We start from the raw sequence: 24,330 nt of genomic DNA, 5'->3' as shown, positions 1-24,330 counted from the left end.
AGTAAACGACAGTTCATTGGCTTCTTTGGGGGGAACAATATTTAACTCGCTGTAACTGAAAATTTATCTGTCTCCATGAGGTCCCCGGATAACAAGCAAACCCATAAACATATTGCAATTTGCAAATAATCTTATTTATTAACACAGACCATTGAAAATACACAGGCTTCCTTCTCTTTCCTTTGTTAGAGAACCGCCAAATAAGTAGCCCTAGTCTTGGACACAGAACAATGCCTAGAGGGAGCCTGTATAGGCAAGCTGCCCAGCTACTTAAGGGGAAAGAGAGCTGCATCAGGCTTGGCTCTCTGGCCCCATCTCCCTGGCCATCTCCCAAAGAAAAGATGCCCTTTGTGTTTCAGTTGATTGCTTTGCTCATTTCCCTTCTTTCCCCTTTCCAGTCCAGCCTAGTCTAAAACCAAAAAAAGTGTAGTACATATCTTGAATCTGGAACCAGGTTTTTTTTGGGGGGGGGGGTTGTTGAGGGACATGACATCTTGAATTGTTGATGATTTTCCTTCCTGTTGTTGCTGTTTCTTATGTGGGTAAAATATTATTAGAATATTGTCTCCCAAGTCTATTAGCGCTAAAGGTATCAAAAGACGATCAAAATGAGACATATAGGGGATTTAGTATTTGATTAAAAATTGTAGCTAAGCCAGCCAGACCTTTACATTCTTAATAATTGTTTTTAATGCTGGGCATTTAATTGTTAACTTTTATGGTTTCATGTTTTATTTCATAAACTGCGTCAAGCAAGTTCTCTGGAGATGAGACACCGAAATTTTCTGAATAAATAAAGATGTACCTTTTCCTGGAGAACTTACTGGGAGTCTGGTCATAAAGACCAAAAAGCTCCTGTCCAACTTTTAGAGGGGACAATGGCTAATTGGGAGCACTTATGTTGTATTAGAAGAGAAGGCAGCATGGTATAGCTGAATCTTGTCAAACTTTGAAAGCTAAGCAGGGTTGGTACCTGGATGGGGGACGCAAAGGAAGACTTTGCAAAGGAAGGCCACGGCAGCCTGCCTCTGCTTTTCACTTGTCTAGAAAGCCGCTTGCTGGAGTCACCATAAGTTGGTTGTGACTTGATGGCATATATGTTGGATAGAGCCTGGATGTTATGCACTGTCTGGAATGCTCTGCAATCTAGCCGTGACTTGTATATGGACCCTACTTTTGTTTATTTTTATTTCTTTACCAGTTTGCACCCCACCATTTGCCCCCATCAAGGCTAAGTTGTGTATATTAAGATACATTATATCAGCAAGAACTGATTTGGTTTGTTATTTTGTTATTTTGCACTGGCATTGGGGCAGATTTATGGAGCATCAAGCCTCACAGAAGAAGATGAAACAGATGCCGTTGTGTTCCTTTCTAGATCTGCTGCTCCTTGTGGATTGGTTGCACCTGTCGTCAGCATCCTGTGCTCAGCCAGGGGTCTGGGGGGGGCATGCCTGCGGGGGGGCACTTGGTTTTTCCCGGTCCATGGGCATCTATGGGCTACACTGTGGTTTTTGCTGGCATAAGTTTCTCCCGATGTTGAACTGGAGGGAGTTCCTGGGCTGGAGCATCTTAGAGAACGGACTACTGCCGCACCCCCGGCCCACCCAGTTCCATGCCAGCACAGGGATTTACACTGGCAACCCGCTGGTGGTTAGCCATGGTGGAACAGTGCCAGCAGCCAGGACTGGTGTGAAGGCGCCAGGGCACTGCACCAGCGCACCCCTGTTTATGCCAGCATATCTTGGGGATACACAAGCATAGTGGCTAGTCAGCTCCCTAAATGTTTTTGCCCTCCCCCATCCCCAGTATTGCACTGTAACCTCCCTCAGTGTCTGTGTGTGTTTAAAGACTAAAATGAGTTCGGTGTATCCTTTAATTAAAAGAAGTCATTGGATACTGAGTATTTTGTTTAGCTGACAAAGTGTAATCCACCAAAAACTTCTTGTATACAAAATCTATTTAAATGATCAGGGTTTACTTTTTTAAAAAACCTGTTATGATATTATTGGGATCCCGTTTGTTTCAGTTGGGGCTTGTGTTTACCAGTGAATTCCTATTCTTGAATCTTTTAAAAAGTATATGTAAATATATGGGATAGGAGGTAGAACCTCTTCCCTTTGATAATAATCTTCATTAAACTCAGCACATGCCTTCTTTACCTCTTTCGATAAAAAAACAAAAAAAGAGCGTAGCTTGGATCCCACAGAAGATTTCTACAGATGGAAATGGGAGCAGCTCCCACCAGTTACGCAGTCCTACTGTAGACCTCCACCTTCTCCCAGATATTGTTCCTGAAGAAATTTCAGAACAGCATTTGGGGGTGAAATGAGAAGGTTGCACTCCATGGATGGAAATGAAGTCCCTTCCATCTGTGGAAATCCTCTGCGGGATCAAACTCTATATTTTATTTATTATTTATTTATTTGATTTATACCCCGCCCTCCCCACAAATGGGCTCAGGGCAGCTAACAACATTCATAAAATACACTGAAAATCACAAAATCATAAAATCAATAATAATCTTTTAAAAGTCATTAAAATAGTCCAGGTGCAGGCTATTTAAACAAATATTTGTGAGTCCGTATATAGGCATAGGAGATGGCCCAGGGCAGCCCTAGAAAAAGTGGTGGTCTTAGATGGAAGAAAGAGGATACCCGCTGGCACTCAGAGTATTCTCTTTAAAAATGCTTCTGTTATTTATGCTGGTGTCATTGTAATGATGCAATGAATTGCACAAATATACATACAGCCCTCCCAAAACAAAGGACCAAATGGCCTACAATGTATAAAAGTATTTGGGCATTTGAAAGTGATGAGAGGAAAATCCAATTTCAGCAAGTTTTTCAACATTACAGAACATTTCATAACTATGCAAAAATTCAAGGAAAGTTAAGTGCTGAGTCTTTTGAAAATGGGAGCATATACAATGCAGTTGTTTGCTTGGCAATTTACATTTTATATCCTTTCCCCCCTGTAAGTCAGCTCTTACAGGGGGGATGAACAGAGAAAGCTGTAGTGAGAAACAGTTGAAAAATTGGAGAGTGGCACAAAATATGGAGAGTGGCATGTTAACGTGTCCAAAATAGTGCCAGCCCACCCTAGAATTTATTGGGTGCCTTATTTTGGGTGCCCATTATTTTGGGTGCCCATTACTGCCCATTACTGCTGCAAGACCAGGATGCCTACATTTCCCATCAAAACTTGAGGGAAGCTGACAAGTGTCCAACCTGTGTCAGGCATCACTTGTAGCTTGGCTCTCAGATGCCTGTTTGCCTGCATTGTGAATCTGTGAGGAGGCAGTATCAGTTTGTGAGAGAGATTATTTGAATGAGGAAATGGTAAGCAAGAAAAGGCTTATACTGTCTCCCATTTTGACACTTTTCTGCTTTCAGGCACTCTTGCCTGAAGCTGCTTTTCTTAAAAATATACTCCTGTATATGTACTATGTAATTTTCTGCCACTATCTCTTAGCTAACAAGATAGTTCAAGAATGGAACTTGAGAGACTCAAGAATGCAGGTCTGTTGATACTACATTTGATAGAAAATAGCCTATTTAAAAAGGTGTGTATTTTAAAATCTATCATAATAGTTTAATGTGAGTTGTTATGATTGCACTTTTATTAACAAAAAAGAAATCAAGTTATCAAAGAAAAATCCAGCGTCCCTTTCCTTCCTCCAGGTAGGAGGGAAAGGGACGCTGTTCATGTTCTCCATATAATGGATAAACATTATAAAATAAGCAATAGAACAAACACGGAGAATGCCTTCAAACTTTATTCTGCACTCTAGCTTGATATTAGAAAAGCCTGTATTTAGAAGCCTTTTCAAAACTTCCCAGACCGTTTGTGTGTCACAGGAGCCTGCTGTCTCAAGCCATCCCAAAGTCTGCCTATTGGCATTGTCTTCAGTATTCTTGTGTGTGCATTTCTGAGGGTCATCAAGTGTCATAGCTTTCATTCTATAGAGCAGGAATGAGAGATTCTCTCATGGGCTGTCGAGCCTCTCAGGTTTCCAGACCACATTTTGGCAATGGAATGCTCATGTATACATCTTGTTTTGCTGTTGCACCGGCTCTCTGTCCAATAGTCCATCCCCTGCTGTAGCTCTCAAGCAACTGGTGCAAAACTAGCATATGGGACTTAATTAACTCTTTCTCTCTCTCTCTTTATTGTCTGGCAGGGAGACCCCATCCCTGAAGAGCTTTATGAAATGCTGAGTGACAGCTCGGTGCGCTCCATCAGTGACCTCCGGCGGGTTCTGCGGATAGACTCCGTAGGTAAATCTCCTCTTTGCAGAATTCCTTACAATCCAGGCAAGAACAACAGTTAAGATGATAGAACAAGTACATATATATTCCAGCAACAGATGCTGGTTTGGGAGTCAAAGGAAGAGAATGCTTTAGTCTCTAAATTTGTGATGGACACTGGAAAACCACTGGCTGCATCTTGTAGGCCAGAGTCCATCCTGACCCATAAAACACATGTGTGGGACCAACTCATACACAAGCCAACTATTCTGGAAGAAAAGTGTGTGTGACTTAAGAGGATTTTGCAGTCTGCTTCTATTTCCTATCCTTGTTTTAGGTATTTAGTTTGCATAAACTCATTTTTGAATAGTGCAAAGGGCAAAAAAGACTGGTATGTGCCTGGAGAAATGCCCAGAGAATCTCCTGGGAAATGACCGGACCTGGTAATGGGAACAGCAAGAAAGGGGATGGTTGAATGCATGCATGAACAGATGCGAGAGGGATAATGTTATCCTCACCACTTGTACTGCTCATGTACCTGCAGTAAGAACTGGATTTGGCTCCTGCTCCCCACCACACAGAATACTTTTGGTGCAAAAAAAAAGGCAAACAAGGGTCTCATGTGTTGTGCTCATGCCGTGTAGCTGCTGGTTTTGTAACGTTCAAAGCAGCCCCTGCCTGATTAAACAAAGTAAGGATTCACATCATGGCCAAACTTGCCATCTCTTTACAGGAATTATTTTTGGCAGTAATGACAGTGGGGGGGAGGATAAATATTCAGCCATTACCATGTTGTAACTGTATATGCCACATGCCCATGTAGGGCATGCATTTTGCTACTAGGCATATAATGATAGGGGCATAAACTCACCAACAATGTTCCCTCTAAGCAGTGCAGTGTTGTGAGCCAGAAATCCAATTTGTGAGCAGCAACTTGCAAGTTGTGAGTGCACCTTTTCCAAAACAAGAATCCATTTGATTAAAAGACTTCTGAATTAGATTGCCTGAGGCATTGATATTGGGTGCCATCACCCACTTATGCATATGTAATCTCCACATCGGGCCACTGCATGGTAACTGTGGTCAAGAGATAGAGGAAAAACAAGGAGAAACTGAATCCAGACAAGGCAAAGGTGATGTTGGTTTGAGAGGTTGATATATTGGATGAGCCTGCATTTACCTGCATTGAAAGGAGGTGGATCTGTTTTGACATACTCCATTAAATGTTTCTGAGTTTTATTAGCTTCTAGCCATCCAATGAAAGTGCATGTCTGTTTAAATTTATCTGCATGTCAGATGAATTTAGCCATATCTTCCAATGTGGCCATTTTTGCTGCAGTAGAATCATAGAGTTGGAAGGGGCCATACAGACCATCTAGTCCAACCCCCTGCAGGATCAGCCTAAAGCATCTCTGACAAGTATTCATCCAGCCTCTTCTTGAAAACTGCCAGTGAGGGGGAGCTCACCACCACCTCCCTAGGCAGCTGATTCCACTTTTGAACTACTCTGACCATGAAAAAGTTCTTCCTAATATCCAGCCGGTACCTTTGTGCATGTAATTTAAGCCCATTGCTTCGCGTCCTACCCTCTGCTGCCAACTGGAACAGCTCCCTGCCCTCCTCCAAATGACAGCCTTTCAAATATTTAAAGAGAGCAATCATGTCCCCCCTCAACCCAAGGCCCTTAGCCTTTCATCGTAGGGCTCAGTCTCCAGACCCCTGATCATCCTCGTCGCTCTCCTCTGCACCCTCTCGATTTTGGCCACATCCTTTTTGAAGTGAGGCCTCCAGAACTGCACGCAATACTCCAGGTGCGGCCGTAGTCAAGCTTAACACCAGTTTTATAGCTGAAGAGAAATATATCTCTTTTAAACAAATCTAATTGAATCACTTTTGGATCTAAAGGAATGTGTCTTCCTGGTATCTTATTAATGAATTGAACCACGTACTATCAGAAATACAAACATCCATTGTCACCAGAAAGCTGGGATCTAATAAAACTCACAAACATGTAAAGGAATATGCCAAAACAGATACACCCCTATTCAATGCAGATAAATGCAGCCTCCTCCAATATATCAGCTTCTTTGACCATATATTACAGACTGCATCTTTAATTTATGGAATTCACTGCTGCATGATGTGGCAACTGCTAGAGGGTATTAGGGACTTTAAAAATGATTAGAGAAATGTGTGGATGAAAGATCAGTTCACAGTTTTTTTTCACATAAGGGTCAACTGAATACTCCATGTTTTGGGGTAGTATACCCCAAACCAGGATAGCCTGATCTTATATCTCTGAAGCTAAGTAGGTGCCCCCCCTCCCCGTGTCATTTTGCAGAAGCAGGCAATGGCAAACCAACTCTGCATATCTCAAGCCTTAAAAACCTTGCAGGACTGCTATTTATTTTATTTTGTTTGCTGTGTTTATAGTCAGCCTTTCTCACTGAGACGCAAGGCAGATTTCACAGTGTGAGTCAATACAATCAACAGAATGGGGCAGTCAGTGAACAATGCAATAGGGAATGGGTTGAAGAAATTTAAAAACAAAGCAGTTGGATACAGGGCTTAAAGGGTTAAGAAACGAGAACCTAATTTCCCAAAAATTTATACCAGAGTAACAATGTGGGGCAGACTTGATGCAGGGCCCAGGTTTGAATCCCCAGCATCAGAGGGAGAAGGAGAGATTCCACATTTTAATATTTTTTTCCTTTTAAACTGTGTTATGTAAAAACAATCAGTGCCTGCGTCTCCTGACTTGAATCACTCACAGTTAGATGGTGCCAACTTTATCTGAGAATCCATCCACCAGTCCATCAAAGCAGTCCATCTCCAGTCTATCAGCCAATTTCTGGAGAACAGAGCATCACGCGTCTGCCTCCTCCAGCTGCTGGAGCTTCGGGCGTGCAGCAGAGCGGCTCCCAGCTCTGCAAGAATGCAGCAGAGATGTCCCGCACCTGCCTGCCCCAGGTCACCGCCTCCGCTGCCTCCCGGTGCTGTGGGTGTGCAGCGAAAAGGCCTCAAGGCCTCCCGCCCCCCGCCACCGCCAGCTCCCATGTTATGCTGCAGGCGTGCAGTGAAGAAGCCTCAAGGCCGCCCTCCCCACGCTGCCGCCGCCGCCGCCACCGGGCATGGTGTGCATGCGGCGGAGAGGCCTCAAGGGCGCCTGCCCCACACTGCCGCCGCCTCTGGACACAGCGTGTGCGGCGGAGAGGCCTCACGGCCCCCTGCCCCACACCGCTGCCGGTGGCGGCGGCAGCGTGCGTGCGTGCGTGCAGCGGAGAGGCCTTCTGCCCAACGCCGCTGCTTCCTCTGGCTCCTGGCTCTGCAGGTGAGCGGCAAAGAGGCCCCAAAGCTGCCCATGCCGCCGCCGCCTCCCCCTCCGCGCCATGGTTGGGGCCTTCACCAGCCCCTTCTGGCAGGAAACAGGGAGGGCAGGGGGTGGTCCTGGGGCTGGGGCTGCACCAGACCAGGCCTGCACCAAGGCGGGGCAAGGGCATCACAGGCGGGTTGTCGGGGTGGGAAACAGGAAAGGGGAGGCCCAGGGCACCCTTCTGTGCGCTGGGCTTTCTCAGTCGTGCGCTGGCATGGTAAAATTTGTGCGCCATTGTGCACGAGCCCACGTTCCCGGGAACACTGCTCACCAATCATTTCTAGTGAGCAGTAACTAGTATGATAGCTGCCCATTCAAATACAGGCACTGCAATACACTGCTGCCAACTAATGACAGTCATAAATGCAGGAGGAAAGCGGGGGGGGGGCGCCTCCTAGCCACCGAAACTTTCACTTGCTGCTGCGGTTTCTGAGAAAGCCCAACAGTATAAAGTAGGAAATTGCCAAGGGCAAATCTAGATGAAGGAACCCTTTAATAGGGCTGCCAGCGTAATAAAATGTACTGCTGTTAGCGATAAATATTTTGAAATCAAACTATTGAATGCATTCACGCAGGCTGGCCGGTACGTTGTTGCTGGCTGTCTCTCACACACATATATTCTGGCCATCCTCACGCTGACAGTCCCCCTTCCCCACTGCAGCCACTGCCTCTTTCTCCTGATTGCCTTTTCATCACTTCTCCCCTTGATTTTCAGAGCAGGTGTACCAAAGTAAGTAAGAGCTCTGAGCTGGGAAGTCCCAAGATTAAAATTCATCTCCAAGGTTTAAAGGGCCTTAAGCAAGCAACTACTTTCTCAGAAAAGCTCCCACAAGTAACCTGTGTACAATAATATTGGTCTATGTTACAAGGTTGTTACACAACTTGGTTACGAGAACAGCTTTGAACACCCAGAAAATTGTTATATATAACGATTATAATAACAACAACATTCTATTTATATACTGCTCTTCAGGATAACTTAATGCCCACTCAGAGCAGTTTACAAAGTGTGTTGTTACTATCTTCAAGAGAGCGGTGACTGACCCAAAGTCATCCAGCTGGCTTCAAGCAGAAAAGTGGGGAATCAAACCCGGCTCCCCAAATTAGAGTCCTGCCGCTCTTAATCACTAAACCAAACTGGCTCTAGATTAGATCTACACCTAGATTAGGTGGCACTCAGATACCATGATAACCACGGTTTGGTTTAAACTGTGGTTTGTGCTATGAACTCCTAGGTTATATATAAACTTGGATTTGTCTCCTTCTTGAAGAGTATGAAGCTGTCTTCTGAGTCAGACCACTGGTCTGTCAGGGTCAATATTGCCTATTCTGACTGGCAGAGGCTCTCCAGGACCTTAGACAAAGGTCTTCCACCTTACCTGATTCTTTTAACTGGAGATGCTGAGGATTGAACCTGGGACCTTCTGCATGCAAAGCAGGTGTTCTACCATTGAGATGCAATTCCACCAGGGAGGACCTTCCTATGCACCTGCCCAGGGCCGGCTCCAGTGTCACTGGCACCTTGAGGCAGCTTAATCGCCAGCTGCCGCCAGCTGCGCCTGACCCTCAGAGCAACTGAACGGGAGGCTGCCCGCTCAGCTGCCCCACGCTGCCGCTGCCAGCACATGCTCCTGGCTGGCGGCGGTGGTGGCAGGAGCTCCGTGGCGTGTGCCCCTGCCCCCAGCGCCCCTGTGCCCCGGTCCCCTTAGCACCCTGAGGCGGCTGCCGGGCCGGCCTCAATGGGCGGGCCGGCCCTGCGGCTGCCTCTGGCTAGGTGCCTGTGCAGGATGATGTTACTTAATCAGCTGTGATTTGCAAATTGAGGTATCACAATAAACCATAATTAGCACAAACTGTGAACAAAGCTGCCCATAGTAGTTTAAAATCCCAGTTGTCAAAGCCCATACTTGTTGGACTGTCGGTATTCAGACAATGCAAACAATCAGGGTTATCATGCTTCCGAATGCAACCTTGTTACTCAACCCCTCATAGTTTGACAGCACTCTTAGGCCAAGAACGGTTCAGGGGATCTATTTAAACGTAAACCAGGCCTGGCATAGCAGTGGCTGTAGCCAACAACTAGTTAGGAAGTATAGGGAAGGATATAGTAGTGAAAGGAAGTGAGAAATACCCTTAAGAGCTATCTGTCTCTCCCAGCTAATTGCTTTAGCATATTTGTGAAGATTTTCCCCTCCAAAGCCATGACTAATAATCTCTTGTTTTTAGATCAGAGCCGAGGTCTCATTTCATCAGATTTTACCTTAGGAAGTAGACTTTCCTGACTCATGGCACAGTTGCTGCCTTGTGAATTTTTACAGCCTTCTCCCTCCTGTTCTGTGGTATAGGAAGAAATGAATGACATTATGCTATATGAGGGTGGTGAAGTGGGTTGATGAAAAGTGTACTGCCTTGTTGTAGCCTCTGGATAACAGCTTTTATTTTGGCTGTGTGGTGGCAATCTGGAGACTGAGGTCACACAGCAGCAGTAACGCTGCAGAGGGTTTGGCGCGTGTAGGGATGGAAGCACGCGTCACAGTCACCAGGTTGGCCCTGGAATGTATTTATAAATGCTTTCTTTGGAGCAAATTCCATTCTGTTCCAGCTTTTGCTCCTGTCTGTCCTCCCCCTCCCCCTTCTCTCTGGTGTTTTGTCTGTTTGTAGCTTTGTAATCCTTGCCGAGACGCTATCTACGGGGGAACAGAATTTCCTGCTTTTGTTTCCTATGCCAGTCGGACCACTGGCTTGCTCTCAAAAGCATTCCCGCTCCCTTTCAAAATGCCTGTAAGGGGAGGAGGGAATGAGAGAGGGAGGGCACCAGCTGCGATCTGCTATTGTTTTCCTTAAAGAAAAGGGATCAGGGCTCTCCCCCCCACCTTCTCTTGTTCTTCACAAGCAACACAATGGTGTGGCTTCCAAAATTAGCAGCGCTGGCTTTTCCAAGGTTGGGCCTGCCGCCCCCGCCAGCAGTAGTTGTTTTGCCCTACCAAGAAGAACGATAGCTCTGGAGGGAGACTGGAGGGAGAAGAAGGTGGGGTTGAGTGGTGAACTCTGTTTTCCAGTAGAAGATTTGCTTCGAGTCAACAGTGCTGCTATTTTTTTCCCTTGTCAATTTAACCTTTGGGCAAAAGGCAGCCCCCACCCTAGCTTGATAAAATTCCAGAGAATGGGGGATGGAATGATAGTGGGGAAGAAATGCATACAGCCTGTCAGGCTTTTTGGCACAGCGGTAATAAACATACTTTGTTCCACTGACTACTCTCACTCATTTTCTCTGGAAATGGGGCATTTAAGGGCACTGCATTTGGGAGATTTGCAAAGGAGTTTCACTTCTTATGTTTGGGATTATGTGGGCACTGTGTGGAGCATTTGAGATTGACATTGGAATAGGTAACGTGGCTTCATGTGCTTGCTGACCATCCCTTGTGCTGTTAGGTGAAAACTGCTGTAGAAAAGTCTACCATGTCCCCATCAACATAAAGAATGGTGACAAAAGGTTGTGACTGTGGGTTGAGCTTGAGTCTGCTTAGGCTAGCCATCTCCATTTCAAAGAAACATTCTTTACTTCGTATTACAATTGTGTTCCTACCTTTTACCTGATGCATGTGGGAAAAGTATCTTTAACTGAATATATTACAAGGATGGTGTATTCTGATACAATATTGTTAATATTCTGGTGCCCATCACACGTTGCATCCTTACCATCTCACAAATGTGTTCCTTATTCTGGAACTCTTCAGGTGGCAACTTAGCTTGAGATAGCCCTAATGGTGCACTGTGAGAAGCTTGCCATTCCTGGCCTACTCCGCAGATAAACACAGACCCTCAGTTCCTTATGCCTACCAATTCAAATCAAGCCCACAGCATTGACGTCTGTCCCACTTCCCACGACAAGTCAACTAACTAAGAGAAGGAAAGGCCTGCAGCTGAGCGGGACCGATCTTCATGTGTTGCCATTGTCCTAGGCTTTAGAGGGACTGTTTGCAGGAGCTCCTGGGGTGGGCCGGGAAGGTTTGACGGGAACTGCTTTATTCAGCATTTCCTATGGGAAAACATAGGGGTGTGTGTTTTGGGAACTGAATTGAATGCTGTGGCAGGTCTTCTCATACAAGCCACTCTCACTCCTACCCTGTGCACCTGAACCTTTTGTTTCAACATTCCTGTGCTATTCATATCTATTTGTCTCTTAGTTCCAGTATAGTGAGAACTGTAGACAAATTCTTCACCTGAACAAGCTGCAGGGTCATGATCTAGCAGCCTTGACCCTGAGCCTTCAGTATACTGCCTTGCTTTTAACCCTCCTGGATTGAACAAATGAGCCTTGTAGAGGTAGATCATAATAGCAAGGCTATGGCAAGAACATCTACTTTTATGGATATCATCCAACCATACCTATTTAACAGGAACAGGATTTACTTTTCACTATATGTGCAGTTTGTTGAAGTTTATTTCCAACAATTCGTCACTCTTTCCTGTGTTGTGCAAGTCTTTTGGGATTAAGACAGAAAAGAATGGGGAACTGGCAGTGAACAAGTTACAGATAGCATGCCTGTGTAGGGCCTTATATAGAATATACTATGAAAAATAAATAAATAACATGGTATTTTTAATGGTGGGTGAGATGCATTTGACACTATTTTATGATCTCACTAAATGTAAAAATGAATTTTGTAGAATGCAGATAAATATTCCAAATGTCTTTGGCATAGTATTTTGGTACCAGCCTCCATGGACATGTCATTATTTCTTGCTATTCTGTGAGTTTCTCTACACAAGACATCTTACACGGGGACACTCAAGTGAAAGATCTTACACTTGTTCTTTCATTCTGGGCCACCCCCATGTTAGCTTCCCATGTATAGAATTTTTCATTTCAAATGCTTGCAAGATGCTGTTTGCTGCAGTTCTACATATACTGAATTTGGTGTTCTGTTCAGATTGTGGATTTCAGTCTCATCTCCAACTCCCAAAACACATCTCATCTTTCATTTAAACACACATTTTCTGCCTTTTTGGCTATGCATTCCTTAATTCAAAGGGTAGCATGCCTAGTATAATTACCATATTCACTTAAAAGGAAGATGACTCTCCCTGAAAATGTTATACACAACAAGGTTTTTAGTACTGGACAACTGTAGCTTGTATGAAAAAAGACGCACTTTTTAAATGGAATTTGAGTAAATACTGTATCTGCTTTTGCTTGTGCTCTCTATTCATATTTCCTTATCCAGTAATCTTTATTGCCCCTAAGCCTTATCTGTGCTTCTTTCTTTTCATGAAAAAACTATCCAGCGTGCAAACATTTGGTTGACTAATATATTTTATTTAGTGAGCAGAAATACACCTTTTCTTGGTGCAGAATTTGGAGCTTTTTCCAAAACAGTAGGCTCTCTGCATCATGCTTACAATGCAATACTAAAAACATTTTCATGGGAATAAATCCCACTGAATAAACCTGAGTAGGATTCTGAGGTGGCCGGCTTAGGGTTGCTCTCTTAATTACCCAAATTGATCCTCTAAGTGGCTATTCTAAGAAGAAATGGTAATGCTGTCCTTGAACAAATGACTTTCTCAAACTTTCTTTCTGAATCTGTGAATCTCCATATGCTTGCTTTAATGGTGTATCTTTTGCATTGCCTTATTTATTTCTTTTTCCCTTTTGCAGAAGAAGATGACTCCTATTTCTATCTGAACTCCACCAAAATACATCCTAATCAAAATCATGTTCCTTTTTTCCGAGGAAAACGAAGTCTAGGTGAGTTGCAGACATGGCTAACCTTAACTCATGTGCGGAAATGCAGGCATAAGACTGGTACTGTTGACCCATATAGATAGTAGGAATTATCATAGTGTGTTTTCTGATCTACATTTAATTGCAGGTATGCGCATGGGAAAGTGCATTTGGAAAGCGTGGGTCCAACGGATCATGTGTCTTCCCCCATTTCCCCCTCCCCTCAGCAGTCCCTTCTGATCCTGTGAAAGGATTCCTGAGACCACAGGACCCATATGGAGGTCAGCAGGCTGCAGTGAGGGGAAAGATGGTAAAATCACCCTTCCTGCCCCTTCCATCAGTGGAGCTTGTTCCCCCTCTTCACTGCAGCCCACCTACCTGTTGACAGAAGGTAGGAGGGAGTGACTGCCTCTTCTCCTCTCTGTAACTCATCAATCTGCATGGCTGTTTCTCTGTGCAGGTTCCATGACTGCAGGAATCAACTTTCCCTGGGCCAGAAGGTACTGCTTGTGGGAGGGAAAAGTGGGGAATATTCCTGACCATCAGTGCCTTCTACTGATGGACAGTGGATCCAAGCCCATTTGCCTGTCATGTGTCTCTCATATACATAGTTAAGAAACCAAATGTCTATTCATGAAAGGAAGAATAGCTGTGTCTACAATAACAAAATAGATATGAATCTCAATGTCCTAGTGGGTCCTGTGCCTTTAACCAGGTGAAGAAAAGCTAGCAGGTGCAACTTCTGTGCTGCAGAAATAGGGATGGCCCATTTTATTTTGCTCTTTTAGTAAAAGAGGCACAGTTTGCATCCAGTCATATGTCTTGACTGTCATTGACCTGACTCGGTGTGGAATGGGCTGTGTGGGGTACTTTGGTGGAGTGCTGAGAATGCTGCATCTTTCTCTGCTGTGCTTGCAGCACTCTTGCAAAACAGTTTGCCAAGTCTGCCATATTTTCTACATCATAATCTGACTGCACTGTCAAAGCAGTAAGAAGTTTCCTGTGAGCAAGGGCTACTTGGAGGCAGCTCCACCATTAGCCAGTGTGGGGCACGGCCTTGCGTAGCAGGCTTGAGTGCTATTACGGGTGGAAAGATGGAAAACAGACAGTTCTGACACACAAGATACAGTCCTCCAGGAAATTCTCCTGTATAAGCTCCACCTTGCACACTGTCTGTACTCTTTTATGGGATTTGTATGGGAGACCTTCCTCAGACTTTGTACTGCATATGCATTAGTATTCCAGCTCAGTATTATTTTATTAGTATCCAGCTAATTATGTCTAATTATGTATCCAGCGAGTGTCCAGCAGGGATCCAGAATGATGTTTTTGTGGATGCAAGGACTTCTGCCCGTGGAGTGCATTTTTTTTTTTTGCCCTCTTCCCTAGGAACAGAATTTCAATGAGCTGCTATGAAAGGGGGGAAATGGGACAATCACATTCCACAGGCAGAAGTCCCTTATGCCTGCAGAAACATTAGTTTGAATCCAGCTTGATTATTTTCTCACCCAGACACCAACATTCCTGGGGCCAGTCCTAGAGCCAAACATTTCATATGGAACGGAGGGGTGATTTACAGCTCTGTATAGGTTACTGTATAGGTTACTAGCGATTGGTCTCCATTGAAAAGCCTCATGTTTGTGACGATGTTGGATGAAAGGCTTGTCTTTGTGATCTCTGATGGTTTCCTGTGTCATAATACAAAATATCTGGGGTTTCAAAAAGAAATTTGGAGGCAGTAGTACAAAAACTCAGGTACCTTGGGAAATACTCAGAACTGTGTTATGTAGAAACCCTGCTGTCCTTGACTACTAGAAATGTTAATTAAGGATCCTGGTAGTTTCTGAATATATGGGAGAATTTTCTCAAGTTTTTCCAATTTTTTCTTTATAAACATGATGATAAGAAACCTTCTTTTTTCCCAAAAGTCTATTAATAACCCTGCCTTGATCTTCAGGCCAAAAAGTCAGTGGGTTGGATGATGTTTAGGTTGTACAGTAATGTGAATAAAATGCTCAGTAAAACTAGAAAAGAATACAGTCTTGTCCATTAAAACTGATCACTCCAAGATGACTTTCCTTTTGAAACCTTTTCAGGTGGTGAGGAACCTGTTGAGCCAGCTGTAATTGCTGAGTGCAAGACACGGACAGAAGTCTTTGAAATCTCCAGGAGTATGGTAGATCCTACAAATGCCAACTTCATTGTGTGGCCACCATGTGTGGAGGTCCAGCGGTGCACGGGCTGCTGCAACACCCGAAACATGCACTGCCTTCCTAAGCGGGTTCGTGTGCGTCACATCCAGGTGGGCAAAGACCTGCTTTCCTCTTCACAAGTCCCGATTTGTTCCATTGGAGTAAAATTTGTTCCATTGGAGTAATCTATCTGAACAATAGGTGTGCAATCAAAATAATGTAAAGCAGCAGGCTTGACCATTTGGGAAAACTAAACAATGTAGATCAAGGCAGCACCAGCCTGATTCACACGCCTCTCTCTCCCTCTCTCTCTCATAAAAGGATAGAGTTGTGAATTTGGCACCTGTGAGCTGTAAATGTTTCTGTCACAACAGTGTGACCTAAATTTTTGAGTGATGAATGTCAGGAATTTGACTAAAGAACTTTAAGGTGCCTTTCATGGCTGAGGATGTTTTCTGAATGGAAGATGCACCTACATACGGTTTACAGTATAAACGAGTGATTCTTTCGAGGATGAAGCTTTACCAAAGAAGTGTTTGTCTGCTTCTAACATTTGTAAAGCAAATTTTACAAAGTTACTGTGACTGATCAGCACTCTGTCATCCAACCAAACTTTGGAACTTCTCACTGCTCAGCCATATGGAAAAGTGTATAATTCTGTCACTTTATAATACTCTTCAAGTAAAAAAGCACTTTAAACATTCTGTACAGCCCATACCTTGAAGCTGTGGCATAGATTTAGTCTGTTTTTTTCTCCTGTCCTGGTAATTCTCTACCTGAATTGGCTGACTTGCATTGAATCTTCTCTCTCAACACTTCTTGCGTTTTGTCATAACTTGCTAAAAAGCTAAAGACTTGCAAGAACCTCTGCTTTAATGTTCTTCTTTGAATTCTGCTTTTGAAAAATCAATTTTGATCCCCTTGTAGATGAGCTAATGTTTTGCTAGGAGTTCTTCTTTGTTTCAGCAATCTAGTTTATTTAGTTCTTCCATGGCACTTTGATCTGATCTTACAAAGAGTATTTCACTTAGTTACTAAAATCATTGGATGCTTTGGTGGGAAAAATATGCCATCTGTGTTCTATAAACTAAGCAGAGCAAAAGCTATATGGAGGCAAAAGCAGTTTGATGGTAGAACTAATAGACTGAATGAACAACCCTCTATTTCATCACCGTACTAACACACCTGACTCTTTGTTCATACCACACTTGGCCAGCAATTCCTCCTCCTCTTCCTGTCTAGAAGTGTTACAAGCGGATACCTGACAGCTGACCTCTCACTCTGATTCTGTTATATATTCAGCTTCCTCTCAGACAAATTGTTTAAAAATATTATGCAAATCCCCTGCGTGACCTGTGTGTGAGAGTGAGAATTCCATGGGCCTCTCATAATATTAAGTCACGTGGCAGAGAAGACAAGATTACACCTTCCATGTGTAGGAAATTCTTTCCTCCAGAAAACCATAGTGAATGTGGAATTACAGCAAAGAAGGGAGATTGTTTTTGTGGAAAAAAGCAAGCCAGAGGTCAAAGATTAGCCCAAAAATGTGACCTGGAAATGCTTCCACTGAAAATAGAGACCCATGTATTGTTTTGTTAAAACATTTGTCTAGCGAGCAGCATGTGTAGAGTTGAGCTTTCAAAGAAAGATTAAACAGATAGTTTAGTCATTGGTGAGTCCCTGGACAGGGTACAGTCCAGTGCTCAGATCAGTGGTAGCTATTTGATTGCTCACAAGCGGAGTCACACTCTCTCCCAGGAGAAAGCAATATTTATGTTTCAACCCATTGTCCCAACACATCGTATATGTTGCCTCCCCCTTATAGTTACACAACTGGCTGCCATAATCTAGAACTATATTCTCCTTTAAATAGGAGGTTGCATTGGGCGGTGTGGTCTCTTTCAGATTTGTTGGTCCAGTCCAGCACTTCTAATCCTAATTATTGGGTCGTCATCATGAGCAATAACTGTGTGAGTCAACAAATAGCCAACACAACCATTGCACCTTCATGATTCCCGGGTTAGTTGAATGAAATGATACCTGACAGCCCAAGCTAATGAATTCGGTAGTTAGATTGAACTGTGCTATATCTGAATTTTGGTCAAAGAAGACTGGGAAAGGCTTTAAGAAACCTATAGACGTAAATAACACCTTTAATGCTAGTGGAGTTGTGTTTGATTCTGCATGTTTACATAGCAGGGATTTTAAAAAAATCTTATCTTGATAGGTAAATAAGATTGGAATTGTCCAAAAAAAGCCAACCTTTAATAAAGCCATTGTGGCCTTGGAGGACCACCTGGAGTGTCGATGTGAGACAGTATCACCCCGACCTGTGAGCCGGATACATTCACATGAACACAGAGGTGAGTATTACGGAACTGATGTTTATGAGGATTGGGTGGCTGTGAAGAGGGAGCAGGCAGAAGTAAAGATGGGTCTGAGAATCTTACCATTCTGTGCATTCCTCTTTTGGAATTTCCCTGCATTCCTCTGTTGCTGCAGCCCCTTCCAAACTCTGGAATGATCAGTCCCATAGTTGCAGGACCTGTGCAGTGGAATAGAGGGTTGGAGCTGGGGTGGGGGGAGCAGACAGAATGAGAAAGGATATGGAAGTGAAATAGCTCCTCCTTCCTCTTCCACAGCTGCCCTGAGGAAAGGGGTCTGTTTCATCCCCTTTTCTCTCCTCACTGGAGGCCTCTGGCTCAAATGGCTATTCCTTCGCTCAGATCCCACAGCCCCAGGAATACTGTTTCCAGGGGTAGAAAAGGGATAAAGGAATGGAGAGGAATGTGAGGAAACTCTTTCTTCCTTTTATGATACATCTTTGTTTTTCTGCCTCAGTAACCGTTGCTATTGTTATATTGTGCTCCCTTCTCTGGCAGGTGGGCCGCAACTGAGCACTGTTGGTCCTCTTCCAGCAAGGGCACGAGTGCACCGGTTGATGCCTCAAAAAAGGAAGCATCGGAAGTTCAAGCATGTACACGATAAGAAGGCGCTGAAAGATATCTTCCCAGCATAGGGATGTTGGCAGGTGAAAGTGCAAATGTCAGGTAAGCGCAACTAACTCAGCAGCTGTGTTAGGAATTCTCAGTAACCCCTGTCACAGGAATTCCATCTTGGAATTTAGCACCAAAGTGGAAGTTGTTGGAGATGTCTGTTGGAGGAAAAAACAAAATCTAATGCAGCACGGAAAATCTCAAGCCGATTTCATACCAGGGACATTGAGACATCCTGGGCATGTACTGCCTTTATACATGGCTTCCTGTGCATTGCAGCCTTCACTCAAGCACACAGTGTGGAAGCCATAATACTAATGGCTATCTAGTGGGTAACATTCTTGGCAAATGAAGAGGCCCAACCTGCCTTTTATGTGTAATATGATCTGTGGCTAGCTCATGTAACTGACAGCAGTTTAAAATGCAGTTCTCGTGGCAGTCACGTGGGAATTACACTTAGTTTACTTTTCATAACTGAAGAACAAAGAATGAGAGGAAGAGACAAGGAATAAATATTTCCTCTGTTGGGATTTCTCTTATTAAGTAACGTTAATTTTGTACCAACCTTTGATTAGCCTTAATGGCCCATCACCTGTCAAGGAAGGAAGGCATAATAGAAAAGACATAGACCTGTTGACTGAGATGCCTGATCAAAGGGAAGGAACAACTTGCTAGTCTATTGGGCTGACAGCTTAGCTCCCAGTTGACGGGATACACAGAACAATGACATGGCTTCAAGTGTAGCCAGTGTGGCTTTGCTAGGATTAAACACAGTAAAAGAACTACATGCTCATTTTCCCCTCTTCCTTTTACCTGCATAACCCAGTGCCTTCTCTTCGTCATGATTTTTTTCTGCCACCACTGTAATTTTTCCTTCTCTAAAAATTAAATTATAAAATTCTGTAGAAAGTCAAATAATGGATTTAGAATAAAGCATGTGGACTGGATGACTTTCCAAAACCGTTAGCATAACTTCTCATCATTTCACCTGCATTTGTAAAGTCCATAATTGGACTTTTCTCACTCTCGAGTCTACAGCGGGTGACAACCACACCCTTTCAGTTGCTGCCCTACAGCTCTGAAACAGCATCCTGGAGAGGATGAGGTCGGCACCTACCTGTAGGGCCTTCCAGCAAGGTTGTTAGACAAAACAGTGATTTTAAAGAGCTTATTGGCAGCTTGAACAGGCACTAGCTTAACTCTTTTAACTATCTGTTTTAATTGATTTAAATACTGCTATTTTGTACTTTTATTATCATCACCTGAAGATCGGCAGAGGCAGGAGACATGGGCCATTTCCACATGCCCTTATAGGGATGGCTCACTTACGAAATGCTGGTGGCTTTTCCCCAGGAATTCAGACTTCTTCATTTGTAAAATGATTGCAGGCTGTTTGGCTTCTGTTTTTTCGGCGCTTTTTCTGGGTGTTCACAGAAAAGGCACCAAAAAACCCCAGAAGCCAAACAGCCTGCAACCATTTTGCAAATGGAGTCGTCACCAGTGTTCCATGAGTGGGCCGTCCCTATAAGGGCGTGTGGAAACGACTATGTACATTATATTTTCAGGCTTTCTTTTGCAATCTTGAGGACCAGAAATGTGCTAGTTTAAAAAAAAAACCACCTCTAATGAGGCTCTGTCAATGATAATCCTTCTGCTGAGAGTATATGGCCTATCTCCTCTAAGAATAACTGGAATGAAAGGATATGGTAGGACAAGATGGAATCTAAACCTCCTTTTCCTGTTTGCTTACCTTACAGGTTTATTATTTAATATATTTGCTGTATTGCCCCCATGGGGTCCTCAGAATTTTTCTCTCCGTCCATCTGCCTCATCGCTTTTTCTGGACGGCAAATGGTGCTTTCCAATCCTTCACTCGCTGGATGTTCTCCCACCAAAGTTTAACCGTCAAGTTCTTACTCTTCGCTTCTTAACCACATTTCAGCATTCTCCCAAAGGAAGAAAACAACTTGACACATGGCAATTTGGATGGGCTCTGTGCTTCCTGTTGCAGCAAACCCAAATGGAAATGTGGCACTTGTGGTCCCAATCTCCTGTTTGAAGGGGGAGGAGAAACAGAGAGGTGGCCATTCTCTCCTATTCCTTCTCGCCCCTCCCCATCCCATCCAGACATTAGCTGGGCTCAGACTGTTTGGACACAATTGAAGGCAGTCAGACTGGCATCCAATGACAGCAAATGCACTAAGGACTTTTATTGTTATGTCTGAATAGATTTTTTTTATTTTGTGTGTATGTATATTTTTATTTTTAAAACCACTAAACCACGCCATGCCTCGGGGAACAGAAACAAAGAAAACAGAATACATTCACCTTCTAGACTCTGCTTTCAACTGGACTACCTGCAGGAAAATGAACAGAAAGGGAGCAAAGGTCGGGGACACCACTGCCCCCCTCTCCAGGGATCCCCTTGGGCCAACGAGGCCTTCTTTGCACATGACTACGGAGGGCTTGGCTTACTCTGTTTCCAGTCTCCTGTATCAGTTGGGAGTTTGGATTTGTTGTTGTTACATATAGCTGTGAGATTTCATTCATGGATTTATTCCATACAAGGAACTTGCTGGATATGGGCATAATCTCCAGAGCGTGGTAACGAAAAAAGCAAACAGGCAGTGTATGTACCATGTGACGCATAGATTCATGAGGAAAGGGGTGGAAGGTGACAATGGTCCAATCTTCTGTTGCATCTGCTGCTGTTTTGGACAGCCAAAGGGGTGATCTTCAGATTCCTTCCTATTTCAGAACTAACCAGAGCAGAATACCCTCAGAGACCAGGATAAGATGGTTTATTGACCATTGAAAGCAGGCATAGATGTGCCCATGGTTGAGTTGTATGGAATCTCACTAACAGTCAGGGCATATCTTCCAGCAGATGTGCCCTCACGGTGCTAACCTTCAAACACACAGTAGTTTCACTTTCTACAGCTGTCCATGAAAATAGAGCATACAACTGCAGCTGATCTTTTTGGGATAAAGTGGGTCTCCTACACCGCTAGATTGCTATCCCTGGAGCAGTTGTTGCCATGGCTGCTAGACTCTGGTTTCTAGGAGAGGAGCTGTACACCAGTGAGAGAGTACAGAGAAGGCTGCAGGTTCCATCAATGACATCTCTATTTGACATTCAGGTGGAGAGGTGCAGAATGAGGCCCCTTCATATGAACTTGGAGGGTTATTATTAATCCAGATAGACAGTACTAGACTGAATGGATGGCTCACTGGTTTAACTCAGTTACATATGTTATAGCCAACCTAGCATCCTCCAGTCACAAGCATCCCTTGTGTGTGAGACCTTATTTATGGACAGTTCGTATTACCACCCCACCCTGCTCCTTCTCTTAGGAATTCTATTTGTTAGGAATGTGCAAATGCTCAGGATACTAACACATTACATTAGACTAGTATCTTCTGGTCTGATGAAAATGAAATTGTGCCCTAATTGTACAAAGCCCCATAGTAGCCATAACAGATGATGTGCTATATATAAATGCATTCTAAATTCCCAGGTGGCACATAATATATTTGCACTTCATCTCCACTTCCAGTGCTGTCCATCGAAAGTCTCCAGGCAAAGATCCAGTCAGTAGCATTCAGTTCTCGTAGCAGAGGGAAAGAAGGCTGGAGGAAAGAACCAACCGACATTAACCGCGTGCCATTTTTAAGCTTCTCCTCCTGCCCTTTGTCTCTAATAGCACTGGGGCACAGATGGTGACCTTTCAGCAGTTCACACAGCCATTCCAAATCACCAAAGAATGAGACCTCCAAAGGTTTTGAGTGAGTGGACAGAGTGAGATACTGACCTATTTACAAGAATGATGTAAAAATTATCAAAAGGAAATATGTCTGTTTACTCTGAGGGGGAAAAACTTGCCTAGACATGGTGGGGAAAGTAGGAGGGGAAAACAGAGAACAATTAAATAAACCAGGCCCAGAATCCTTGTTGAGAGAGACGGGACATTTTATTTTCCTTCTACCTCGTCAGCAGTTTTCATTCACTGTATTCTTTTGCTCCAAAGGAGAAAGAGCAAAAAGAAAAAAAAAATGGTGTGCAGGAGAAATGGGAAGAGTTCGCTTCAGCTCCGCTCTCCGCCCACATCAGTTCTCGGCCACTGTCTCCTGTCTCTCTGCAGTGTCTCTGTTTCACACGTTCAGATGTGGAGTCCTAAGCATATAGGATGCTTATTCAGCATAAAATGCATTTTGATTAGACCCCGAGACAGAACATTTTCTAATTACATCCTTGGTAGATGAGGCAGCTAAAAGCAGGGTAGAGAACAGCACATGTATGTTGGGAGGTGATGGATGCCTCCACATAGGCCTATTTGTGAAGACAATGCTGTGCAGACTTTTTGAGCAGGTGGGCAGGAAGAAGGAAGGAATAAGCCTTTTGGGGGTCACTTAAAATGTAGGGTACGTGCCAAATGCTACCTTAGGTTTCAATAAAATGGAGGAGAGGAGAACAAAGTAAGCCGCTTTGGGTTCCCATTGGGGAGAAAGGTGGGGTATAAATGAAGTAAATAATTAAATCCTTACTCTAGGGCTGATTGATGCTGTTTTGGTGAAACTGGCCCTTTCTTGCACTTTTCACTTGTATAGAGCAAGAGAAAGGAGCACCAACCAAGAAAACCACTGAGGAGGGCACCAATCCCTACTCTAGACCTGTGATAACAGTGGAAACAGCAGATGAATTAGTCCCCTCCCCCAAAGGATTTTCTAACTACAGCCTCTTTCCCATGCTCCATAGAAGTGAATGGACACTTTCACTCCATTCAGTTGGAGAGAGTGAGGGAAAGGGGGCTGCAGCTGAGGAAACCAGAGCTGTGTTCAATTTACCTTCCCCAAATACTCATGTCCCTTAGATTCCTTTGTCCAAGGGATATGGGGTGGTGGTGGTGGACTACGTTCCACTTAAGCCTGCATTTATACGGAATGCCTGAAATTCTGGTAGCCTAGGCAGTCACCTGTGGTTGTTCAGCTGACTTGGCACTTTCCCCTCTCTCCCTCCCCCAAGCCTTTGGGCCAGGAAAACCTGGCAAAACTATGTTTAGTGGCTTACATCAAGAAACTACCAGCAAATAAATTAATTTTGCAGTGTCAGCATAGGGTTCCAAGGAGGCCAGTAGCTTAACAAAAAACATGTTGGAGTTTGTTTTTGTTCACAGATCTCTTGTCTACCAGCCTTATACCCAGAGTTTTTTTCTGACTCTTAAACACCTCTTACTCTCCACGCTTACCCTTCATGTCTTAAAAACCATTTGTTTCCCTTCATCTTTTGATTTGCAAGTATGGTGAGGCCTTCCCCCCGCCTTCATTTTATGTACAGTTAATTTATACTCAGTACTGTATTTAAAAGTTGTTTTAAAAAAACTAAAATCAAAACTCTCAGTGGTTTAGTGTTTCATTTGTCTACTGTTCCTGAAAGCATGATAGAAGGATGATTGAGGAAAAGTAAATTTGCATTCTGTAACACACATTTCACATTTGGATTTCCGTTTTTATTGTCATGCTATACTTCATTCCACAGCTTTTCACATTTTTAGACGTTCAAAACTTGGAGAAGTGCCAGTGATACTCTGAGAATCCAAATAAGGCAGCTAGTAGCTTTGTTCATTTTGGGTCCTTCGCGTTCCAGTGGACCATGGTACATATGATCCTCCCAATACACTTGGTCACCATTTTGTGTGAACAGGTCAACATGTCTTTTCAAGCACTGGTAGGCATGAATGCAAAATTGCAACAAATCTGGGTTTCCAGTTGTGCTGACTGAAGCTGGAAAATC

At 43.8% G+C, this 24,330-nt stretch overlaps 1 protein-coding gene across 1 annotated transcript in view; it reads left to right on the top strand.

Moving 5' to 3' along the window:
- The window catches only part of PDGFB (platelet derived growth factor subunit B), a 37,618-nt gene extending 13,700 nt beyond the window's left edge, over positions 1 to 23,918 (top strand). Inside the window, exons 2-7 of the mRNA XM_054988690.1 lie at positions 4,184 to 4,280; positions 13,286 to 13,375; positions 15,448 to 15,653; positions 17,771 to 17,906; positions 18,426 to 18,593; positions 20,297 to 23,918. Of these exons, the coding sequence (XP_054844665.1) occupies positions 4,184 to 4,280; positions 13,286 to 13,375; positions 15,448 to 15,653; positions 17,771 to 17,906; positions 18,426 to 18,562 (666 nt within the window). The 3' untranslated portion in view covers positions 18,563 to 18,593; positions 20,297 to 23,918. The remainder of the gene's footprint in view (positions 1 to 4,183; positions 4,281 to 13,285; positions 13,376 to 15,447; positions 15,654 to 17,770; positions 17,907 to 18,425; positions 18,594 to 20,296) is intronic.
- The last annotated feature ends 412 nt before the right edge of the window (positions 23,919 to 24,330 follow it).

The sequence above is a fragment of the Eublepharis macularius genome, chromosome 9, assembly GCF_028583425.1.
Source record: "Eublepharis macularius isolate TG4126 chromosome 9, MPM_Emac_v1.0, whole genome shotgun sequence".
NCBI classification, from domain to species: domain Eukaryota; kingdom Metazoa; phylum Chordata; class Lepidosauria; order Squamata; family Eublepharidae; genus Eublepharis; species Eublepharis macularius.
Note: the sequence above shows the minus strand (reverse complement) of the source record. Positions and strands in the feature narration are given on the sequence as shown.